Below are 24,453 nucleotides of genomic sequence, written 5' to 3'. Positions count from 1 at the left end.
ACAATTCTCCTAAGAAACCACATTTCTGTTAGATTTCTACTTCTATTTAAGGTTCACTGTTTTTATTCAGCATCCACGGCCGTACACTAGGATTGAAAACACACACAGCCTTTCAGAACTTTTATTTTGTTGGTAGTCATCGAGGTGTTTCTACTATTCAGGATTGGGCTAATTTTATTTAAACTATCTTACACCATCGGAATTCTTTGTTTCATTTCTGTGGAACATTTGCCAAGGGATGTAATAACAAGACGAGAGTCACAGAAAAAAATATTTCTTAAACAGTTTACATATTAATAAGCTACTCTCAAGAGGCTAGTAAAAATAAACATACAAATGAGATAGAGAAGATAGTCTTTGTTTTACTCCTACTTGCTCAGAAACATAAAATCATAGAAGGTTAAGAGACTGTATTCAAAACAATAGAAGAGACAGCCATTTTCTTATGTAATATCTCAGTCTCAGTCTTCAAAATTACTTATCCCCCAAAATGCTTCATAATACCCGTCTTATTTTTCACAGCTGATCTGAAAGTGACACCCCTTCTAATACTAATACACATATATTTTCCAGTTGAAAGTTTTTCTTTTCAAGGACGAGTAAGATTTTATTTCAGCACAAAGTTGTTCAAAATAGATTATAACATTAAAAATCTAACAGAGAAAGTTAGACCCTGCAAATCCTCACGAGCATGTTAACTGATTTTTGCAAAATTGGAATCACACTTGCGGGTTTTAACTTTGATCCTGGAATGTTAATGGCAGGATGCAGTTTCAAAGCAATAGTCCCAATTTTTATCTGTTCTTAAATTAAGATGCTTGCATCTAAATTCTAATATATATCACTTAATGTCCTTCAAGCGTACAGTAATACTGTCAAGAGATAGAATTAATCACATTCTGCAAAGTACTGTCTGAAACAGAAAACAGACTGACAAATACTGGTTTCAAAATGAAAACAAGTAAGTAATCGCCGTGAAAGGACCGATTAATAATACTAGAAAAATATAAGTAACAATTATTTCAAAAGCAATATAAGTCCCTTCCGTCTCTACCCCTCATAATAAAATTGTAATAGTTTGTCTCTCAATGTCTGATGATGACCAATTTATCTGCAGAGACTACTTTTTTAAAAAGAAATAAAGATTAAGATGATTTGTGGCTTCTGCAATGGCCAATGAGACCAATTCTGGCAGATACGAGTGCAATATTTAGAGTTTGAGCATTTAACTTGTCGATGTGTGCAGTTAGCAGGCTTCTCTCTTGTCTAATGCATGAAGCCTCATATGATTTCCTGCTCTCCAATTGGATCTTTCAGGAGCTAGGCTGTCTCATGTCAAAGGATTAGTGTTGAAGTCATTTAGAGACATTTTCAGAATGTCTTTGTAGCACCTTGGTGCTCCAATTTACCCTTCCCAGAGGAAAGCTCAAAATAGAATACTGCCTTCAGGATTCTGAAATTTGTACCCCTAAGAAACAAGCAAAGAGCCCTCTCCTTATTTTTTTACACCTTCTATAGATGAGATCTAGTCAAATACTCTACATAATATGAAAAAGTAATTAACAAAAAAGTACATTTCTCGAAATGGAATACAGAGGATCCCTTGGCAGCAGCTGGACGACTTGGACTTCACCGATGACCTTGGACTTCACCAATGACCTTGCACTGCTCTCTCACACACAAGCTCAGATGCAAGAAAAGACCAAGGAATTCAACAACCTATCAAGGAGTGTTGGTCTTCGCATACACCCGGGCAAGTCAAAAGTAGTGAAGCTAGGAAAAGTGTCAAGCCCTGCTGTGACAGTGGAAGACACTCCCCTGGAAGAAGTGGACTCTTTTACCTACTTTAGAAGTGTCATCGATGGTAAAGGTGGAAGCAAGGCAGATGTGAAAGCAAGAACCGCCTAAGCAAGGTCAACATTCAAGCAATTATCAAAGGTCTGGAAAGCAAGCCACATCTCACTGAGCACCAAGATTCGACTCTTTAATTCCAATGTCAAAAGGCAGATGTGAAAGCAAGAACCGCCAAGGCAAGGTCAGCATTCAAGCAATTATCAAAAGTTTGGAAAGCAAGCAACATCTCATTGCATACCAAGATTCGACTCTTTAATTCCAATGTCAAATCTGTGCTACTCTACGGCTGCAAAACTTGTACGACAACAAAGACAGTGCTGAATAAAGTCTAGACTTTCATCAACAGATGTATGAGGAGTATCATAAGAATTAAGTGATAAAGTGGCAGGATAGAATAAGAAATGAAGAGCAGTGGAAAGGACAGGACAAAATGATAGTAGAAATATGGCTAAGAAAGTGGTGATGGATGGGACACACCTTCAGAAAGCTTTAAGCGAGCAGGAAACATCAGACCAAGAAAAAAAGTCAAGCAACATAATTATTAAACATTTGTCACATGGGCTAGCAAAAGACAAGTTTGTGTTCTCCATTAAAATCACAGTCAAAGTATGTCAGTTTGCATGTAAAAATCTTTCTTTCACTCATAAAAACATCACATTACAATAGCAAGGTCCAGCACATCCTAATAAAAGAAAAAACCACCAATTTGTACACAAGAAACAACTTATGTAATTACAGTCTAGCACGCACATAATGACATCAGAGGGACAAAGAAAACCCTTTATTTATGTACGAATTTAACTTTGTATGTGTTTGAAATTCAAAGACAATACACATATAATAAGAAAAAATTTGGGACCTGAGAATCTGTTCGCCATACACGGATATATCAATATGTAGGCCTACGTGTTCGCTATATGCATGCCAGACTGTATTTCAATACTTGTAGATTGCACATAGAGTTTACGGTCAAATAATGATTGCCCATGACACTGCATATATAGTACAGTGCAGGTTAAAGGGGTACGAGGCATGAGGTGATAGTCAGATAACTGGTAAAGTCAAAGGTTAGGTATAAAAATTGATCTCTAAGACCAAACAAAGCTTTGTGGCTTGTCAACCATCTTATAACAAAGAGAAAGTTAAGTAGGCACTTGTTTCTTTTATTTTCGGCTGTATCAGAAATAAAATTCATGCTCGTGCCAAATTTCTTTATTTGATAAGTGCATTGAACTAAGGTCATATGGTCAGTAAACCCTGTAATGTATCACCTGAGTCTGTTCTTACCAAACATACAAGCTTTTTAGGTGCATCTATACCACAACAGAAACACATTTTCTTTAAGAGGAAAAGATCACACATGATCCTGAAAATGTATACAAATGAATAAAGCATGTGCTGTATAACAAGTCAAAATATCTAAAATGCCTGTCATTGTAATAAAAGTACCGGCAACTGAAACGAACTCAATTGTCAAAATAGTTATTTAAAATGTCATTTGAAACATTCAGTCAATTTTTAAACTACATGTCAAAATTTATTCGTTATTTAAGTATAGGCAATTGGCAATAAAGCAAATACATTGAATAATGCGCATCACTGGACACCAATGGCACCTTTTGCAAATATCAAATATAAATCTCATTCACAATCAACCCTCATTTACTACTACTATTGAAATTATTCTGGCATTGGTGGTTAATTTTCTGCTTGGCCAGCTCCAGTAACTCCCTCAAAATATGACAAAACCCTGTGTCTTTCTCCTTTACAAGAAGGCAAGACTCACAGCAAAATTTATGCTTCAGTACATTTGCTATACACAAACAAAGGGCTTTCACATCGGTCCAGGCTTAAACATATATATCGACTGATAGTACAAAACCTTGTCTTGGATACTTTTTACTCTCATATGGTGTCCCGCTTGATAAAATTACCCCTTTGCTTCTTCCTCGACCTATCACCATAAAGTACTAATGAAGTGCAAGCCCAAAGCAGTTTATTTGTAACTAGTCAAAGCCTTTATATCTCTTCGAATAGCATTTCACCAATAGGTCTACTATTAAAAAAACCCAACAACACAGCTCCCCCCTGTCAACACTAAACAAACACGGCCATCTTAGTATAAAGGTGATGAAGAAGGGATTGTCTCATTTCCAACACCAAAAAGAACATCCGGATTCTCCAGCGAGTTATTTGAATTTACATTTTCCATTTGGGTGTCACTGTCTTCTGAGTCTGCATTTCCATTTGAAAGACTGGCACCAGTTGGTTTTGACACGGTCATTTTGTCTTTCAGTTTGATACCCTTAGCGTTTGGATTCTGTACATTATTTGACACCTGAGCAGGTCCTGGGCTGGTGTGGTTCAGATTGCTCACAGATTTTGAAGGAGCAGATGCTTGTTTGCCAACTTGTTCTCTACCATTCTTCACTTTTGAATCTGAAAGTTTCAAGTCTTTTTTCAACTTGCCAATGTCTCCAAGACTGGCCAATGGATCGTTCACAACCACAGAAGAAGGTTTGGCAGACCCAGTAGGTTTGCTTGCAGTTCGTTGCACTTCACTTTTCATGACAGGCTCTTTTCCAGCACCCCCAGAACTTTTCACCTCAGTACAAATAGGTGGCAGCTCAGACCAACACACAATCTCTGGGGAACTGTTTGAGTCTTCATTGATGCCAGTGTCAATTTGAACATAAGATGATAAATCAAGTGCAGGAGTGCAGTCCAAAGTCCGCTGTTGACCTGAGGAACTGGTTGAAGCCGTTTGACCCCACCCAGCTGCCTGGTCTGGTTCAGTGAGACCAAGGTCCAGCATAAGTTTGTTCAGCTGGCTCTGCTCCTCCGCTTCCAACTCCTCATCCTCTCGCTGGGCCTTTAATTCAGCTTCCTTTCTTCTACTGTCTTCTTCTTCAAAAACACGGCTCATCTCCTCCTGCTCCAGCATTTCTACTCGAGTACGGAGGTTGCGTACATCAACTTCCAGAAGTCCAAGTGCCGCCTCACTCTGTGACACTTTGGTGTACATGGACTGAAAGAAAAAACAAGCACATGAAAAAACCATTCAGGGATGCATTTTCAGTAACAGTTAGCTTTAAGTTAAAAAGGCAGAGGAGTAAAAAAACTAAATAACCAGCACGAAACAATTACAGGCTTGGAAGGTAAAGTAGGATGAGGAGTAAAGACGATTTCATGAAACTTTTTTCTGATTGTGAGAACAATAGACAATCATTTTACTTGTGCTATCAAATAAGTTTATTCACAGACTTTCAAGTCCTCAATTCATAATTAATGATCATCATGTAAAATAGTCATCAAATGTGAGGCAGCCTGGAGAAATCGGACGCTTGTCAAAACTGTGAAATCAAAGAAACCATCTTTTTTCTGAGCGTTGGGCAGTTTTTTTCTAATTTTATTTCTTTGGCTCAACACCGTTTATGTCCTTTCAAAATTATGGAATTTGAGTTGTAGGCATTTTTAGCTTCCTCAGCCTCTCCTACAACTATTTCATCACATAAGAACCCCCAAAAACCGTATTTCTTCCCATATCGGGTATGTTTGTCACCGCCATTTCCTCATAAAGTCAGTATTTTATTTTTCTTTATCGGCCGTTTTCTCAAAACGCGACTTTTCTCTATACTTTTCTTAATAACTCCACCATTTTTCACCCTATCTTCATGAAATTTTCATAGAATGAAGAGAAGATGTAATACTAAAAATTGGTCTGTTGAATTTTAGATATATCGAATACGTTTTTGTTGGTGGTGTCTGGAGTGTGGATTTTGAAAACTTGAATGCTACCTCAGGAAAAAATTCATTAAAAATTATCTAATTCGTTTCAGAAAAAAACAACAGACAAATTTTTAGATCAACTGTTTGCGAACACACATGCAAAAAAACATTCAATTTCCATGAGCGATAAGTGCAGTAGGGCCTACTCATTACGTAAGACATGTCAACAAATCCAATATGGCCACCGTATCCATGGAAACTAAACTTTTTCTCAAATTTGATTGCGGATTTAAAGACGCCTTACTATGCTTGTTATATGTGTGAAATTTGGTAAAATTCGGTCCAGTAATAAGCGAGATCGCCTTCAGGTGTTGCCCCCCCCCCCCCTTAAAGGCACAATTCAAGACCAATGAACAAACTTTAAGATGATATTAGGAAGAATGCTAGATGTCCAAAAATTGACGAGAACCTGACTCCACCATGTCGCGACACAAATACATTTTGCACAAAAAAATCAAACTAGAATTCATATTATCAGACCTGCCACTCTATGAAACCCCAAAATCAGGATCTCAGGGAGAAAAAATCGGGATTTGGAGAAAAAAATCGGGATCAACAGCAAATCACTAAGGTGACTGCCAAAGCTGACCTAAAATTTTTCCAGGGGTGTCCATAAATTCCTTGGCCTAGATTTATATGTCCTCTGGGTGTCTTTGTTTGTTTGCGTGCGGGTGTGTGTGTGTGTGTGTGTTTGTGTGTGTGTGTGTGTGTGTTTGTGTGTGTGTGTGTGCGTGCGTGCGAGTTATCATTATTTTTGGTAAATCCTGAAGCATCGCGTCAAGCACTCCTAGTCCAAGTGTCTACACCCCCCCCCCCCCACCGATAAGTCCCGAAATACATGAACTTAAGTTGACCCCGTCAACTGACCGTCCCCGACACGCATAACTCAAACGGCGATGATATGTCACGTGACGCGAATGCGCAATTGAAACAATTTTCCTAACGGGTCCAATTAACTGCACGTTCACACAAAACACTCTGATGAGTAACAGTCGTTCTACTTCTAGAAAAACGACGGCGGCCGACCGACCAAATGTACCAACAAATCTCATGTGTTCAGACTAAAGCAACGACAACAACCGTATGTTAGTCTTGTCAACGCAGTTACATGTAGTTGTGTGAGGGTTAGAGAAAGACTGTCGCTCGTCCTAGTGTTTGATGTGAACACGCAGTTACCAGACCTCGGACAAGGCTTTTTTTTTTTAAGTAACAGCGAAACTACGAATATGATCGATTATCAGATGTCCCAAATTGTAACAGTTACAAGACTATCATCGGAGAATTCTGAGTGCGGGAAAAGACCACACACAACTTGGGGCTAGTCAACTACTAAATGCGGCATCGATATTTCGGGAAATAGTGCTCCGAGTTCCTACTGACAAAAAGTTCGACGGGTGCTTCCCGCGATAAAGGAGAAGGCAGAGTAAGTTTTTAGAAAAATCCGGCACAACAGCAGACTGGGACAAAAATTCGGGATACACACGATCGAAATCGGGAAAATTGGGAGGATTGAGATTTGGGGCAAAAAATCGGGATATCCCGACTAAATCGGGATGAGTGGCAGGTCTGTATTATTCATGCACACTATCAGGTAACTAGTTTCTGCTTGGGGAAAAAAAATCAATGTAACTACATTTGTTACAACCAGAGTGAATAAGGGGTATAAAAATAGTCTGCTGTTTTAATAACAGTGAGTACAACCCCCATCCCATGCCACTGAGAGGAGCTACTCATATCTCACTCTTTCTTTAATGTTAATCTGTTCACAAAGGCTCACTTTTAAAAAAAAGTCCATACAATACAGTGTGGGGCAGTCCTTTGAAAAGACAAATTTTGTCTACTCAGCAATAAAGCGCAGTATCTATTCGGAGACGACTCCGGCAGAGATAGACCAATCAAAATGCTTTGTGGCTCTAGACCAAGTAGAAAAATCTGGGAGGGGGGGGGGGGGTGTTACACCCATAATTTGATATTTGAAGTTAGGAGTGAAATTTTCTTGAAAACAATTGATTTGCGACAGTTTTAGTGGCTATATGTGTGATCTGCAGTAAATAATACGCAGTTTGACCCTCCAAAGATGTATATCTGTGTGCGAGAGTGCGTCTCCGGATAGTTACTGGGTGCTCGCCGGAGACGTCTCCGAATATCTTCGCCGTGATAAACACAGAAGAAAGATTACCCTAACCCCCTCCAAATCAATTTTTTAAAACATAAATAAATATAAAAGACAACCAAAGCAACTGAAAATTACAACATGGAAAAAATAAGTATTTCGGGACTTAAAATTGCATTATTTCCTTAAGGGGAGGAGCGACCCTTGATTTTGCAGATTTTGGGTCAGGCTATGCACATTTTATGTTGGCTGATTTTTGAAGATCAACAAGTTTTTTGTCTAAAAATAGCATGGATACAATTGAGAAAAACTTTATTCTACAGGTAATTTGCCTTTAAAAACATGAGGATGGATTAATATAGTGAATTTTCACAATTGTGTGTGTGCCTGGTGAAAGGGACCACATGTCGCATTTTCTCAACCCGAGATATCAAGCTTCAAAGGTCAAAAATAGAATTTTTCACAAAAACTAAGTTCCATTAAAAATGGATTCTTCAGCCATTTATTTATTGATATTTACAAGGATTTGGGTTATTTTGACTTTAAAATACATTTTAAAAGGTGTTTTTTAACCCGAGGTATATTGCATAATCCCCAAAAATGCGTGAGGAAACTGGCTTTCAGGGTAAACACTGCAGATGGTTTCTCTTGTCCATTCATAAAGTCTACCCAATCACATTGCATACTAAAATTTAGGTCATTCTCTCTGCTCTCCAATGGCAGGTAGTGCGCATGAATATCTAGAACATGTAAACAAAGCGAAACTTTGCGCATCCATACCCTTTTGTTTCTTTGGAGAACAAACTTGTATCGCCTATTTCTGCCCTGTGTAAACCGTATTTCTTGAAATTCCGGTTCAATGTGGTGGTGAATTTGTTTTGAAGACGTAATATAAACACTTTGAAGCTGTTCTTTTTTTGTAGAGCTGCTTTTTAAAGTTAGTTTGTGAGAAGCGACTGTGTTGTCAGGTCGTCTCGAAGCACAACAACAAGGCGGAGCTGCCAGCTGTTACTTCTACCAGTACTGTTAGTAGTAGATCTAGATCTAGATCTAGTACTGCTATTCGTGAGCAGGAAATTGTGTCTCTTCTCAATTCTCTTAGACGCATTGGAATGTCAGAATGGCAACTGATGAAGACATTAGAGATGTAATATGCGATTATTTCGTTTCTGACGTCGATTTGGGAGAAGAGAAGAAGATGAGTTCGATCTGTGGTGCCATCGCCAGTTCCAGACCCCGCACTTGAAGCAGAACCGAGCGAAGCAAGTAAAGATTAACAACAACAAAAACAACAGTGATAATAGAAATAGATTTAGATTTAGCAAACTAATAAATATTTATTATAATGATAATTAATAGTAATAATTATAATTACGCTGTTCTTTCTTGATAAACCTAGACCTAGATCTAGTTTAGATCTAGCTTACTCATAGTAGTGCATTTTTGTTTTCTTAATTCTAAATGTATGCAGAACAAAATTATTCCTGGGAGAGTCTGGGTTCTAAGATCTGGATATGTGGCAATTTTGATAAGTGGGTAAGGAACAAAAAGTTTTCCTCTGACCCTGATGATTGATAGTGTTAAGTTCCCTAGTTACTGTGGTGAAGATACTTTTTTTGCCTGTGTGTGTTGCAGGAGATGAAGGGGAGGGAGGGGGGTATCAAGTTTTTAAACAAAACAATAATAATTATGAACATGATTTAACAACATTATATTTCAGCAACAGCAAAACCTTTTTACTAGAATGGTGACTTGTTATGAAAAAAGGGTGTTCTGTTTTTGTTTTTTCTGCAGAAACAAAGGTGAAACTTTAGAGCCGTTTTTCTCAAAACTTTGTTTCCGTACCCTGCCTTACAAAATCGCCCATGTCTCAAAAACTACTGAAGATATCTTCAAAATTTAAAAAGCACATTGTTCAGAAATTAATTCTGTACAAGAAAATGCCAAAAAACGGGATTTTTCAAAATGCGACATGTGGTCCCTTTCACCACGCACACACACAATTATTGTCGGTTTTCGCAAAATGTAATTTTTGTGCAGTTTTTTCCCTACTTATTCCTTAGTTTTCATCTTTTTGACATGAAACTTTCAGGAAACATAGTTGGCAAGGCTGCCATCAATGTAACAGAAAGATATTTGCGAAAAAAGTAATACTTTTCCTCCTTTGGCAAGCGATTACGCAACTTAAATTTAGAAAAAGTTTTTTTATACTTTGGGAAAATTCTCATAATTTTTTTTCTTTTGAATTTATTGAAAAAAACTCGCTGTTACTATGATAGGGCTTGGTTCAGGTATACCCTCACCAAATTTGGTCAAATTTGGTCTGTAAATCGGAAAACCTTAGGGATTTCAAATTCCTTGTTTATTTTCAAGATGGCGGCCGTTTCCATAGCAACCGTTCTAGCTATACCAAAATAAAATTGCGTAACAAGAGATTTTACTATGTCTAACTTATATGTGTACTTAGATTTGATCTCGGGCAATAAACATAGAAAATGGTCCTCAAGGGTAGCTCCTCCCGTTAATAAACTTATCAAACCCTATTATGGAATCGTCAGCTTTTTTTTGGAAACATAATGCAAATAACTCATAATTACAATTCTGACTTAATTTATCATAATAAGAACCACAAAACAGACAGTTTTTACAATACATTGTTTAGACCTTCATGGCACAATGTAAATCAGATTTGATCAAATGAAATTCTTCTATTTCCTTAATCTTCATTTCAGCCCTATCACCTTCTTTCACTCCATCAAACACATATTCTCACTTCTCTCACATCAACACAATACAAGCAAAGCTAAGAGAAGCTAATAAATAGTATGACATCTGTCTATTTTGATAATAACATAGTTTACTTTGTTGCAAACTTCTTTCAACAAGTAGGGTTTAACTGTATATTTTTTATACACTCTTGAGAAGTGAAGTGAAAAGCTGACAAAGTAAATTCACATTGACAATAAACTCATAATTTAGTGACACACTATGAAACAATCAAACTCACTTTAAGAGTCTCATCCATATAAAATAATATGCACAGAATACAAGGTAAAGCAACCTCACCATTAATGATTTGTTCACAGAATTGGCCAGTCGGTCCACCTTTACAACTTGGTCCATTTCACCCGTGGGCTGTACAAAATCTTTACTGTAGAGCACCATGAAACAGAAGAACATAATATAATAATAATTCTCACCAAAGGAATAAATGGAGAGTAATCTTTATTTCATTGTAAACTGTTTCTCTTACTTTACAGTCTAATTCAGGCATATTCAAGAAGACATCAATTCTCTTCAAATATCAATTTTTTTTTTCAGGGATTTTAAATTAAAAAAGCCATATTAATTCAGTCTTGATTGAAACCAGCAGATTAACCACTAAAATGTACCACAATGGAAAAGAAGCACCTCTGACATCCCATGAGAAGGAATTAAGATCTGACTTTATGTAAATTCTTCAGCCTTGCACAAATGGAAAAAGTGTTCCAAAGACCAAGCATGTTTTACTGTATGCACATCCAAGTCTTTCCCACCTGTGTCTCTGAAACGTATTCCCAATCGTGGACGAATGAGAGAGTGTCGCATTGCTCCTCTTACGATACTCTGTTCTCGTTGTATCACCCAAGTTCATAACAGACATGGGAACCTTTGCAAAGGACCTGGAAAATCCAATAGGAATGATTCATGAACAGCTGATGCTGGAAAAAAACATGAATTTGTACGAACAGCTATCAGGAACATTGAGAACCTGCTTTTGCATAATTAGTACCAATTTTCTTTTTAGATATTGTTCCAAGCAAAATCAGTTGGTAAATATCAAAACATTATACATCAAGTGAATATTAATTAACAGATAATGATAATAAACTAGAAGACACAGAAATGAGGTTTCTTTGGATAGCTGTTAAGAATTTCATGGAATGAAAAGAAATCAAAGAAGGCACAGGCGCTGTGCTGAAAGAGGCCTTCATAAAACTCTCACCAAAAAAAAAAGAGAATTGGGAAAAGACAATTAATACGGTTTCTAAGAAACTTGAATCATCATGAAAGCATTGAACATCTTGCTCTCATTGGAAAATAGAAGGTAAATGAGGCAAAGATAGACCAAGAACAAGTTACTCTGAGAATCTGAACAAGCAAGGGAAGGGAATAAACTCAGAAAATATAATTAGGTAGTCCAAATTGGCTGGGCAGGTCGGCGAAGTCACAGATTGTGCATTAATTTTGCTGTTTTTCCAAAAGCATTATTGTTCTATAGCTGCATGGACTGCTATGTCCAAAACAACTTTTCGCTTTCATAAAATAGTTATATATGTATTTGAAGTTGTAAGTTATGTGAACCGTTCATTGAAAAAGACATGTATGTGCCGATTTTGCAAGTACCAGAACAACCTCTGTTACACTATACAATGACGCTAAGCAGTTCTTGGAAAAGGGGCATATGAATTCAATACTATGACAAAAAGAAAATCAAATAAATGCGCCAAAAATTGATTTTAACAGGTGAATTCAAGCCAAACTTCACTTTGAAAATGCGATGTAAAACTTTTTCAGTCTTTTTTTTTTCAGTCCTGAAAAAGTCTCAGATCGGGAGCAAAGTTATTTGAAAATAGAGCTGAAGAAGTGCCCTAGTAATTTTATGCTTAATTCAAACCAGTGACCACTATTTCCATGAAGTGAGAGCCCTTAACAAAAGGTTACAACCCGTTTGATTTTGCCTCCACCACGGCATCAGCTTTGGTTAGCAATAAGACCAGCAGAGAGTGGGAGGTGCGCCCATGAATGATGTTCACGTCAATCCTGACTACATTTTCGCAAGAATGCTTCATTTTGAAGAAAGAGCACACTCTGATCCGATAAATAATGACATTCTTTTTCTTAAGATTGCTGAACAAAAATTGAACATTTAAATTGCGACAGAAATGCATTCTAGAAAATATTACGCATCTGGCTGTATAAGTTTTTATATTGTGATGAGTCAAAATTAGCTTTTTCAGCCATGTTTGTAACTTTGAGAGTGAATTTAAAAAAACAAACAGGGTTCAGCATTTCTCATGTGTCTTGGCCTTCCGACGTAGTGTCAGCATCAGAAGTCAGTGAGTCAGAGAAAATCAAATCAAATCAGTTGCAGAGCTAATCATTCATATATCTCTGACCATGCAACAGGTTGAAAACATGAACAGCACTACACTTTGTCAAGAGTTTAAAAAAAAAAAAAGAACAATGCATCAAACCATGTTTGGTACCCAGTATTCTCAAAGTAAATAAAAATGGATAAATAAACACCTGGGACCTACCCATTCAAAAAATGTAGAAATCCATGATCACATATGTGAGTTGACCCCTGAGGTTTTATGAATGATGTACACAAGAAAAAATAGAAGTCCTGTGGCTCTCCTCGAAAACTTTGGCATGATGACAGATTGCTGTGAAGAGTGGCCTCTCTCAAGGAAGGGCGAAGGCTGGTTTGGTGACGGAAGCTGTACCACCCAACAAGAGTCTGTACATACAGAATGAGGAGCAAATTGATATAGAATATAAAATAAAGAAAAAAAAAGTAATTTTTTAGTACACAGCTCTAAATTAACTTTCACAACTGAGCTTGTAAAATAGCCTCAAACTTGGTGAGCATCCCTCCAAGTGGGGTAAAAGTATTGAAACTAATTGACTGTCAAAATGATAACATTGTATCCTAATATTCGAAACATGGATTGGAAATTAACCAAACCTTGTCAGTATCAACACAAAACCCAAGAAGAAGGAACCTCTAAAGGAATTAAAAGTCTTGATTTTCATAAGCTATATATAGACTATAAAGAGTCCATACCTGAATTATGAAAAGAGTAAAAAATGGTCTGGAATAGAAGGTGTAGCATATTAAAAGATTGGCTGAGTAAGTTGAAAAGGCACCCCATGGACAACATTTGAGCAGTAAATTCAGTTAGTAAGTAAAACATTTGTATTAAGCTGGTGCTCTCCTTGCTAAGAAGACAATACCCACAGGACCTTACGTATAGAAAGGCAATTCAAATAGACACACATACATGTCAATTTATGCCAGAACTCGAGAAAAGAACGGACAGCACTCAACATTCGATTTTCTTCATTGCAATTCAGATATTTAGGAAGATTTTTTTCCAAAGTTCAATTTTTAAACAGAAGTCTTCACAGACCTGAGCCTCAACAGTCTAACAGACCTACTTCTAGAGGGAAGTATGATGTTATCAATTCCAGTCTACAACAGTCTTTGTGATCAGGGAAAGTAATAATTTAAAGAATACAAATATGTCACTGTATCTCAGTAGTATGAGACAATGATGGAGTATAGTCACACAAAATAAACCCAACCCAAAGCAAGGCCACTCATTTCAAAATACAATACAAGTAGAGGGAATAAGTTTCACATTATCAATCGAAATAAAAAGAGCGAGTTTTGCAATATTTTCAGCAAAATCACTAGAACTCACCTGCTCCTTATCAGGCAAAAGTTTGGCAATTGTTTCTTCATTCAAACACCCTGTTCGACTGTACATATAATCCGGACTTGGCCAGGGAACAAAAGAAGACACATCTGTAAAAAAAAAGTCAACGAAGACAAATAAAAAATTGGGTGAAAATGCAATCATTCATGTTAAGGGACTTAAGGAACTATAAAAAATATAGGGACCTAAGGAACTATAGTATAATTTAGAAAAACTAACTATGCTGCATGATGATACTAGGCGATACAGCGACAGATAAGAAAAAAATAGAAGCATTTTCGGTTAAACATTTGATTGCGATGGTAACCAGGGGTAAACATCTGCCATCTTGAATTTTTTCAAAACATTAATTGTTTAAGGCTCCATAAATCCTCTACAGAAGAGTCACATATTGGACACATGTATAGAAAGTCTACACCCAAGAGAGGCACTATAAATAATCTGTTTAAGGTATGACAATAATTTTTTTTCCATACTCAGGAAAAACAGTGACTACAGACACTGTTGATCTTACTCATTTTAGCGAGTACAAGGGACAAGTCTTTCAATTCAAAGGCAAGACCCCAAAACCCTAAAACTTAAAATCAGCCTTCAAAATGAACCTATCTGTAAAATGGAGCTAAACTCATACAAAAATCAACAACAAATGAGTCTTCTTAGCAGAATTTCAGCAACCCCTGTACCATTTTATTTTCTTCGTTAGTTATACTCACATGTGTAGGAATTGACATCAGCAGTATGAATCTGAGAGTCACTTATTCGATCCTCGATTTGCTCTACTCGTTCCCCCAGTAGAAATCCATACTGCAAAAAAAGAAAAAAAAAGAAAAAGAAGATACATCAATGGGATGTGGAATTTTATTATATCAAGAGAAAAAATGTTAAGATCATTAAGAAAAATGGGGGAAGGGGGGGCGGTGGCAGCAAATCACTCCACATTTTCAAACACCCTTGCTACTGCAAATGTACCAGGTCAACATCTTCCATCAAACTCATTTTTTAAAAAGTCTACTTTACGGTTCAGAGTCAAAAGTTCAAGCCAAAGGGATAGACCTCGGATGGCTGCTGGATCCAAAAAGTCTTGTAAAAAGTAAAGTTAAAGTTGTTTGTGACACACCCCTCCCTGCAAGTCGCCAACATCTTCCATTCGAACTTGTCATTTCTCTGAGATTTTAACGAAAAAACCAGATGACTTTTCATGAGGCCGAGGCTAAAAACGTAAGTTGGTAACGTCGGTTTAACACCTAACGTCAGAATCCATAACAAATCCAACACAATTACACGCGTTTATTTGTCATTTCTGTTTAACTTAGACTGCAACAGAATGTGTAACATCTGAAGAAAATAAACAAGTCAAATGATGTTAGGGACAAAAATATCACACTCTTTTGTGATTGTCTTGTTTGATGCCGATGATGATTTCGTGGTCTTAACGGCTGTGCCGACGTTGCAGACATTTTTTCAAATGAATTTTATCTCTATTTGTGAGGCATCATGATGAAATCAGGCGCTCGTCAAAATATCAAAATTGGAGAAATAGTTAAACAGGCATTTTCCAACCAGTTTCGCAAATTTAACCAACTTCATCAATCTGATCTTGACTTCTATTCAAGATGGATGGTCACTTTTTTCACATATAGAAAGACAACTGAACAAGCTTTAAGATGATACCAATAACTCCACATGCCCAAAAATTGACAAGAGCCTGATTCCGCCATGTTGCGACACAATTTGTTTTTAACCTCTTCGCTGCCACGCCCGTAGCATTTACAGGCCTGAACTGTGTAGCGCTGCGTCTATGGCCCGTAGAATTTACGGGACTGTGACAGTGGCTGTTTTGATACCAACTATAAGGGAAGTTACTGCTAAAATCTTGTAATTATATTGGGGTACGTTCCCTTTATGGTTACCTCTATTTTCTCCCCATTTGAAAGCGTCAGTTTCAGATTTTTGTTCGAAGAGAAGATTATATCTAGATCAAACACATCTACCACACAATCATGATTTACTGGCATAAACACAGATGGGCTTACGTTAATGATTTTACAAGCTTTGTTTCAAGTTTGGGTAGGAAAGGCCTCTAGTCACTTTTTCTTTACCTGCAAACACTCACAGAACATGTATTCCCCTTTTCTGGTCTTAGTTTATCATAAACTCGAATTGTGTTGTTCATGTTGTTTTGGTGTTGTTGTTTTGGGCATCATGTTACTAACTCCAACTTTTCTTCATCTATCTCTCAATGAAATTCCCCCAAAATTATATTTATGGAAATCATGCGCTTCAATGTAGAATGTACATGCAGAAATTCATGAGGAAATATTCATAAATAAAAAAGTTATGGAAGGTAGAGTGGGGTCACCCCTGAGCAGCCTTCATTGGTTCATTGGATTTCCCTCGGGACAGGGACCTATTTACCTGAGGCATTGAAGGGGTTAAATAGACATAAAAGGTGCTGAACCAAAAAAACAACGAACATTAAAAAAAAATAATTGCCAACTCAGCGTGAAAATGACGTTATCTTCCATTTCATTATTTTGATGAGCGCCTGATTTCACCACGATGCCTCGCATTTTTTTTCATTTACGTTCCTTTTTCCATTAAACTTATTTCTATTCTTTAAAATTTCATTCTTTTATTGTGTACATTGATATTTGTGGCCAGTGAATTCGATAAAATGGATTATTAAACTAAGTTTGGTGAAATTGGGATTGTGTTTTCATCAAGGTAAAGTTACCTTTCATTAAATAACTTTTTTCACAAGCCTTTGCTGTTTCTCCTAACATTTTTAGATAAACTCTTTGAAAGACCTTTCCAATGATTTATAAATTATATATTCATTTGATAAAGTTCAAAATCCTGAAAAAAATTGGGAAAGTGGGAAGCCTGAAGTTTTTTTAAAACTTTATTTAACCCCAGAAATATTTTCAATGTTTTGACATAATTTTTACCAGATCTTGTGAAATATGTAACAAGGGGTGTACATGAAAAATGCTTTGAACATAAAATGGCTAAAAGCTAAAAAACTGTGTCAAACTGAAAGAAGAAGCAGGAAGTCAAAATAAATCTATTTGAATTGTGAGAGAGGCATTAAAATTAGCAGTACAGTAATACTTCATGCACTCTGACATCTGATTGGATACTGAAACTGTCCATTTGGGGGCTCTGCAAATTTCACTGGACGTTCCTGTCTTCCACTTTCAGGTAACTGGTTTTGAATTCTACCGACATTAGAAAATGCTATGGGGAAAACTCAGTCACAAAGTCCAATTCATCAGTTTGTTGCGATCTCTGAAATTGTATTGTAACTTCCTCCTGAACTACAAAATTAGTTTAGTAAGTTAAAGTAACTTGTCACTGTAAGGTTGTCAGTAGGCCCTATATATAAATAGATTAAAGTCCTGTGACAGAAAGTGACATTTAGGTAAAATTTTTTATAAAATTTCATTAAAAAACTGCTTTTCGGGGCTAAGCTTCCATATTTTTGGCTGCAGTCTAACACTTTTCAAAAGAAAATCTCAAACCTAATTATTTAGCGAAACATCAAATTAATATTTATAAACAGCTTACAGTGTGGTGAAATACCCCATCCCCCCCTTTACCTTCTTGAAACCCTCTATCTAGCCTTTTTTTGGGGGGGAGGGGGGGTGGGGGCGGGGAAGGGGGGCAGGTTGGCATACCCCCTAGATCTAGATCTTAAAAAAGGGGAGTGTCTACTATACACACGCAATTGTGTGCACCAATTTAACACATTTTTGCTATATGCATGCAATTGTGGGCAAGGTATCATACTTAGCTAGGCAGGCAATTCCGTTAAATTCCCTCTTCTTTAAGTTTGCCCCTCAGAATTATGTTTCCCCTATCTGTCGCGCACCTAAACGTTCTTCTAAGATGAGAGGATAAGAATTGATAAATAACCTGAGTCTTTACTTAAATTGTATCTTATCTTGACATCAGAAACCTCCACGCTGCCTGTACAACTGTTCTTTTAATTTTCAGACTTTTTGGATTCCTAAGATTTTCAGCTGAAAACTGCTTCAGGAAAAAACAAAAAACATGAGGCTGCATAGCAACATAATGGAATGTAACTCTGGGTGGTCTTCCTTCAAATTCAAATCACTCTACAGTAACCTTTCTTGTAGATTCAAAGTCCTTTCGTCCAGTTCGGTACGCCAGTCCGAACATGACACTGTGCGAAAAGATTGACGAGTCCAGGGCTCCCCTTTTCAGACCAACTTAAGAGGTTCCTTCACCCTTCGGTTTTCTGTCTTCAGGGGTATTTAAACCCTTGTTTTAGAAACTTACAGGGTAAAAGTCAATTATTTCCTAATTTTATAGAAAGAATTTTTGCATGTAAACGTAACTTGCACGCACATTCACACAGACACACATAGAGTGACCATTACTATGATTGAATGCTGACGATTTTTAATAAACTTAAGGTTTCATTGTAACAGCAAATAATATTGACTACAATTAGAGTTGTGTCCATTTGGAGGGGGGAACGGTGGTGGCAGTTGGGTCTATCAAAAATAAAATAAAGTTGACAACCAAAAGGGGTCAATTCCGACTGTGATAATACACAGAAAATCAAACCTGCCAATCTATGAAATCTAAGTCAGGATCTCAGTGGGGGAAAAAATTGGGATTTGGTGAAAAAAAATTGGGATCAACGACAAATTTCCAAGGTCACTGCCAAACTGACTTAAAAAATGTCCTGGGATATGTGTGTGTGTGTGTGTATGTGTGTATGTGTGTGTGTGTGTGTGTGGGCGTATGCGAGCCTGTGTGTGTTTTACCATTATTTTTAAAATCCTGAAGTATCACGTCAAGCTCTCCTAGTTTAAGTGTTTTACACGCCCCCACCCACTCCCCCCCCGGATAAGTCCCGAAAAACGCTTCAGCCGGTGTGCATAAACTTAAATTGACCCCGTCAACGGTCCCCGACACACGCGGAACTCACTTAGGTGGGAGTCATGTCACGTGGTGCGAACGAGCAATTGAAGCAGTTTTACTGATATCAATAGGTCTTGATGACGGGCCCGACTAATCAGAACTCGGACAAAGCTTGTTTTGAAAGTAACAGCAGAACTACGAATAATATTGATCATTTGTGCGTCGCAATTTAATCTAAACAGTTATCAGGCCATCATCGGAAAATTCTGAGTTGAAACAAAAATAAAAGCGAAAATGATCTAGGCCCTAGGTCTTGAGAATGTCCCAAGTCGGAATGCCAAACCAATACTACTTCCATTATACATACTTGAAATAACATGTGTGTGCAAAGATCCAACACAACTACTAAATTCGGCATTGACATTTCGGAAAATGGTGCTCCGAGTTTCTGCTGATAAAAAGTTTAACGAGTGCTTCCCTCGACAGAAAAGAAGGCAGAGTCGGCACAACAGACGGAATTTTTAAAAAATCGGGATACACGCAAACAAAATCGGGAAAATCGTGATGCTTGAAATTTGGGTTTAAAAATCTAGATATCCTGATTACATCGGGATGAGTGGCAGGTTTGGAAAATAAACTAATTCATTATTCATCAGAGCCATCCCAGTCTTTCGACGGCGGACTATTCATGTTTACTAGATCTAGTGTGTTAAAGAAGGATGGAGGTAATCTCACGGCAAGGGTAAACTTAAGGCACAACACCGGCAAATATAATGTGAGAGACCAGAATGTGGGCGGAGCTTCTCTGCTCAAGCAGGCCGGTGTCGCCGGATACTTCGCACAGCTGATAATAAGTAGATGCCAGGTCTTCTGCTTCTGACACAGAGCCACAGACAAAAGGTGACTGCAGTGTTATGTGTGTGGGTGTGTTGTTAAATCATTGACTCGGCTTCGGCGCAGAGAAGGGGGGAAATGATGCTTGCCTGACGCACACCACATACGTCTTAAAGCGTATGCAAACCCCCGAAACGAAATTTTTAAGAGTAACGTTCACGCACCACCAAAACCTTAAGGGGGTAATCTGCAGGTTTAAGGGGTAATATACGCACATATATATGTGCGTAAAGGGGAGCCCTGCGAGTCTATATAATTGCGGGCATATAGTAAACTATGATACCTTCGAAATTTGAATTTCTGTGCAAGCAATTGCGTGCGCATAGACTGCCAAAAGTTATAAGTGAAATATTACACAATTTGGCATAAAATTTTGGCTTTGTAAGTAATAGATCTGGATCTAGATCTAGATCTAGTTCAAATGAAAACAACAAATCATCAAAGACAAATATATCTCAAAAAGTAGATTATTAGGCTAGATCTACTTTGCTTGGAGACAAAAAGGTATTTTTATAAAGCACTCCCGTTTCGCGTCACATCCACTACCGGAAGTCAGCTCCTTCACCACTTTAGTGCCGTCGGATATACGAATAAGGTCAGTTTTTTAAAAGTTAAGGTTTAGTTTTAGGATTTTTTTGGGATAATGCATGCTTTTATAGACATTAGGGGGGTTTCAGGGGGTCTCCCCCTGACGTGCGAGTACGTTATAGCAGTGTAGTAGGCCGGGTAGGGGAGGGGGGGGGGGGGTTCAGGGGGGGGTCTCCCCCCTGAAATAAAGTGTAACTTCTAAACTAACAATTTGTGACTTTTTTCAATGCCAAAATCATGTTCAGGGCCCTAAAAAACCTACAAAATAACACCCTTTATGAGATGGGACGATTTCTATAAATTTACCAACAAAAATAGGGGAGGAGTTCCGTAACGAGCCACCCCTATGAGAGTAGGTGTACCACAAACTGAAATTTCAAAGTCTGCTGATTTCATATAAAAACTAACTGCACTACCTTATATAGAATTTATCATTCTGAGCATTTTGATATCATATTTATACATGTCATGTAGCTTCATTTAAATTAACAAAGTTATGATGAACATCTGAAGTTGCAGAAAAATGTTAGTTTTTAAATTGCGAAATGAGATGTCACAACATTCTTAAATTTGAGTGGACATTCACAAAAACTTGTAGACACACACCTATGCACATAGAGAACAAGCTCAATTTTTTTCAGGGCTATCAAATAACCAGAAGATGGAAATTTATAGACGTAAACATGGCTTTTTGACCAAAACGGCAAGAAATACAAGGGGAGGTTAAAATCACCACTCGCGACCACCGGTTTATCGGCTGCGCACTGGGCCGCGCTGAAGGGAAGAAGAGAGAATTTAAACGAAACCGGGGCCATGGTGCCCTGCTTGTGAGCCAACGGGGAGCGTCCGGTGTATATTTGCGTAAAATGGCTGTGTTATTCTTGAAGAGGAATGAATGGGCTTTCTGCCGATATATTTCCGTAGTCAGTCCGATCACTGGTTCCATAAAAAAAACAGCACCGAAAGTTTTCACACGCAAATCTCTTCTATTAATTCTTTAAGGATATAGTCTTTAGAAATATATCACCGGAAAGAGCATCTTCTCATCTTGAAATATTGACGAATCAGATTGATACAGTATTTAATACCATACGCTCCCCGTTCCTGTTCAACCAAGGTCACTTTAAAAATCAATACTCGAAACGCGCTGCCGCGACAGTGAAAACCTTGATAGTGTTGTCTTTCATCCCGCAATATTTTGCTTTCAAAAGAATCGTTGATTCAAATTGGAAATAATACCACTAAAAAGAGGAAAAGCTCCTCTTTCCTCTGATACATCAATTGTGTATGCATGATCACACAGCGTTTTAGGAGGGTAAAAATATGGGTTTTGGTCTCTGTGACAGTGCGCCACGGGGTCGCACGGCCAGTTTGCGGTACTATGACTATGAGACAGAGCAGAATTGAGGGCTTGGGGTAGAAGAGGTAGGGGTAAGGTAAGGGTAGGGTTAGGGGTAGGGTTAGGTCTAGGCCTCTTCTTTATTGTGTTTGATGGGGTGGTCGCTCGTTACGGAAGTCCTTCCAAAAAGAGAATCGAAATCTGTGTTACAAAATGAACAGAAAAACTAACACAAACAAGGGAGAACATCTTGTGAGCGCCAGTCAACTGCCAGTAGATCTAGAGATCTAGAATCTAAATCTAGAATTCTAGATCTCGATTTAGATCTAGAATCTAGATCTAGACTAGATCTAGATCTTATCATGAAAAGGGTGAAAGTAAATACCAACAATCTTGAAATTTACTTTGAGCGAGCAATAAATATTGAGTTAGATCTAGTCCAGTGTCAACTTCGTGAGTAATGATGGACCAAATCAGGAAGAAGAGTCTCAGCAGAAGTAGAAGAATGTCAAGAGCGCAGTGACAGCAGTGACTGTTGTGTCTGTCTTCTTGTCGGACTTCGGAGCGTATTACCTGACAGCCAGAGCTGTTCATATGACTGAACAATAAGCCAGATAAAGTAGCACCATCTATTAATGCTGACATTTTGCTTGAAAAATAAGAATGATATGAAATATCTTGTAGATCAATAAATCACGGGGAGTTGTTTCAAACCATGACTCATTGGCTATTTTCCACCATGTTTTGATTTTAACATCATTCCCGGATTTCTAGTTTTTTGAGAGTGCGGTTGAAAATCGACATTCCATAGTCTCAAAAAGCTTGACTTCTATAAATTACAATATATCATTTGAAATCTATAGCAAAATTATCATTTCTACCGTAAATTTATGGTTTATAATGCCAAAAGAATAGATTTAAATGCTTTATTTCCATTACTGTTGCACCACATCTCAGACGGACAAATAAAGTCACTATAGCACAATCTGGGAATAGCTAGTGCGAAATATCTGGTTTCTTTTTATTAGAGAATAGGGCCTAGAGGGAGGCGGGCTGAACTTTCAATAGATCAAGGTTACAAATTACAAATCAACAAAAACACAAATACAATAATAGATGCCCGGTATTATAAAAGATACACTTACAGTAACTTACACACTTCTGTAGTTGTTTGGGGTGTTATTGCAACCAGGGGCGGATCGTGGGTCTAAAAAGTGGGCGTGCACAATTAGGTTAAAGCAGGTTGAAGATAGTCAAGGGCATCATGTAAATTAGATGTTTTCTTCATCCTACCTGTTTTGAGAAAATCTATTTGAAGAAGAAGCTTTCCTTTCGTTCTTTGGCTGGAGCAAAAGTGTCCATTATTATGTTGGCGAAGTTGGGCATGCTGTCAATGATATCCTTGTGGATAGACATAAACGTACGTCAGTGCAATTTCTGGTATTTTGCATACTTCTCTAAATTTTAATGTTGTCTCGAATTTGTAGTCCTGCAGAGTTGAATAAAGGCCCTGGATTATACATGAACGACACATTATAATTCTGTTTGTAATTTGATTTTAAGCAAAACAGTAGTCTAATATTTCTGTAAACGATCCTAAAAGAACTGCTGGAAACGACTTTTGATACTCCTGGAATTTGGATGAATCGCAGATTGAGAGTGCGTTGATTTTATTTTGCTTCAAGAAACTGTCACAATTTGAGTAACTATTAGAATCTATATCACAGGCCTGCTTTGCAGCAATTTCGTTGGTGTTGTTGTGTTTGCGTCTCTTGGAAGCGTGTCTCTCTGTTGTCTGTCTTGTTGATGGAACAAGTATACTGTTTCTCATTTCGTCGACAGCTACTTTAAACGTGTCTAGAACTTGTTAGGTTGCTATGGGCGCTGTACTTCTGTGTTAGAGGTTCCCATAAACAGCGTCAACGCGTGTGTATACTTTGTTGAAAAAGCGCAAAAAGAAAGAGAAATGTTTCGCTCTTTAATACATTCAGGATACCATCGTGAATGGAATTATCGTCCCAGTGCTCAGACTGAATTTCTCCAAGACAGAGCTGGATCTCTCCTTTCCAAATGAAAACTAATTAGTCGAGACTGTAAATTCCACCTTGTTTCAGACGGCCATGGAATACAGTGGAACTCGGATTCAACGAGGTGCCGGGCCTGGCCTAAAACCTCGTTGAATCCGAGTGTTCGTTATAGCAAACATGAGGTTTTGTGCAGATACTTACAGCCACTGAGCGAGTAATGTATAAAGAGAAGTCACAAGTAGTGCCTGAAATGCCTGCATATTATGAGCTGTGCAAAAAAAAAAAAAAAAAGACCGATTCGTTCAAATGCACACGCCTGTGTCATCTCGATTGTTTACCAAAAACTTGTGTTGTTGTGAAGAGCCTAGCATACGGCAACTTTTGATTCCATAGACCAGCGCACAATTCCTTACGCAGATCTACGTCAAGACTAGCTTATCATTGTAATAATGATCAGTTGCCTAGAGAAAA

General features: G+C 37.7%; 1 protein-coding gene across 1 annotated transcript; it reads right to left on the bottom strand.

Moving 5' to 3' along the window:
* Positions 1-2,084: 2,084 nt before the first annotated feature.
* LOC101846044 (BRCA1-A complex subunit Abraxas 1) lies at positions 2,085-22,925 on the bottom strand. The gene is made up of 7 exons (XM_005089681.3): positions 22,529-22,925; positions 14,955-15,045; positions 14,227-14,330; positions 13,057-13,259; positions 11,293-11,418; positions 10,823-10,907; positions 2,085-4,882 (listed from the first exon to the last, which is right to left on the bottom strand). The coding sequence occupies exons 1-7, from the start codon at positions 22,598-22,600 to the stop codon at positions 3,971-3,973; spliced, it is 1,593 nt and encodes a 530-aa protein (XP_005089738.1). The 5' UTR covers positions 22,601-22,925; the 3' UTR covers positions 2,085-3,970.
* Positions 22,926-24,453: the final 1,528 nt, after the last annotated feature.

This window comes from Aplysia californica, unplaced genomic scaffold, assembly GCF_000002075.1.
Source record: "Aplysia californica isolate F4 #8 unplaced genomic scaffold, AplCal3.0 scaffold00008, whole genome shotgun sequence".
NCBI classification, from domain to species: Eukaryota; Metazoa; Mollusca; class Gastropoda; order Aplysiida; family Aplysiidae; genus Aplysia; species Aplysia californica.
Note: the sequence above shows the minus strand (reverse complement) of the source record. Positions and strands in the feature narration are given on the sequence as shown.

Coding starts and splice junctions, on each gene's coding strand:
- LOC101846044 (XM_005089681.3), bottom strand. CDS start 22,600: ATGTCAGCATTAATAGATGGTGCTACTTTATCTGGCTTATTGTTCAGT. Junction 15,046..22,528: donor TGAACAGCTCTGGCTGTCAG/GTAATACGCTCC, acceptor CTTTTTTTGCAG/TATGGATTTCTACTGGGGGA. Junction 10,908..11,292: donor AATACGTTTCAGAGACACAG/GTGGGAAAGACT, acceptor GGTGCTCTACAG/TAAAGATTTTGTACAGCCCA.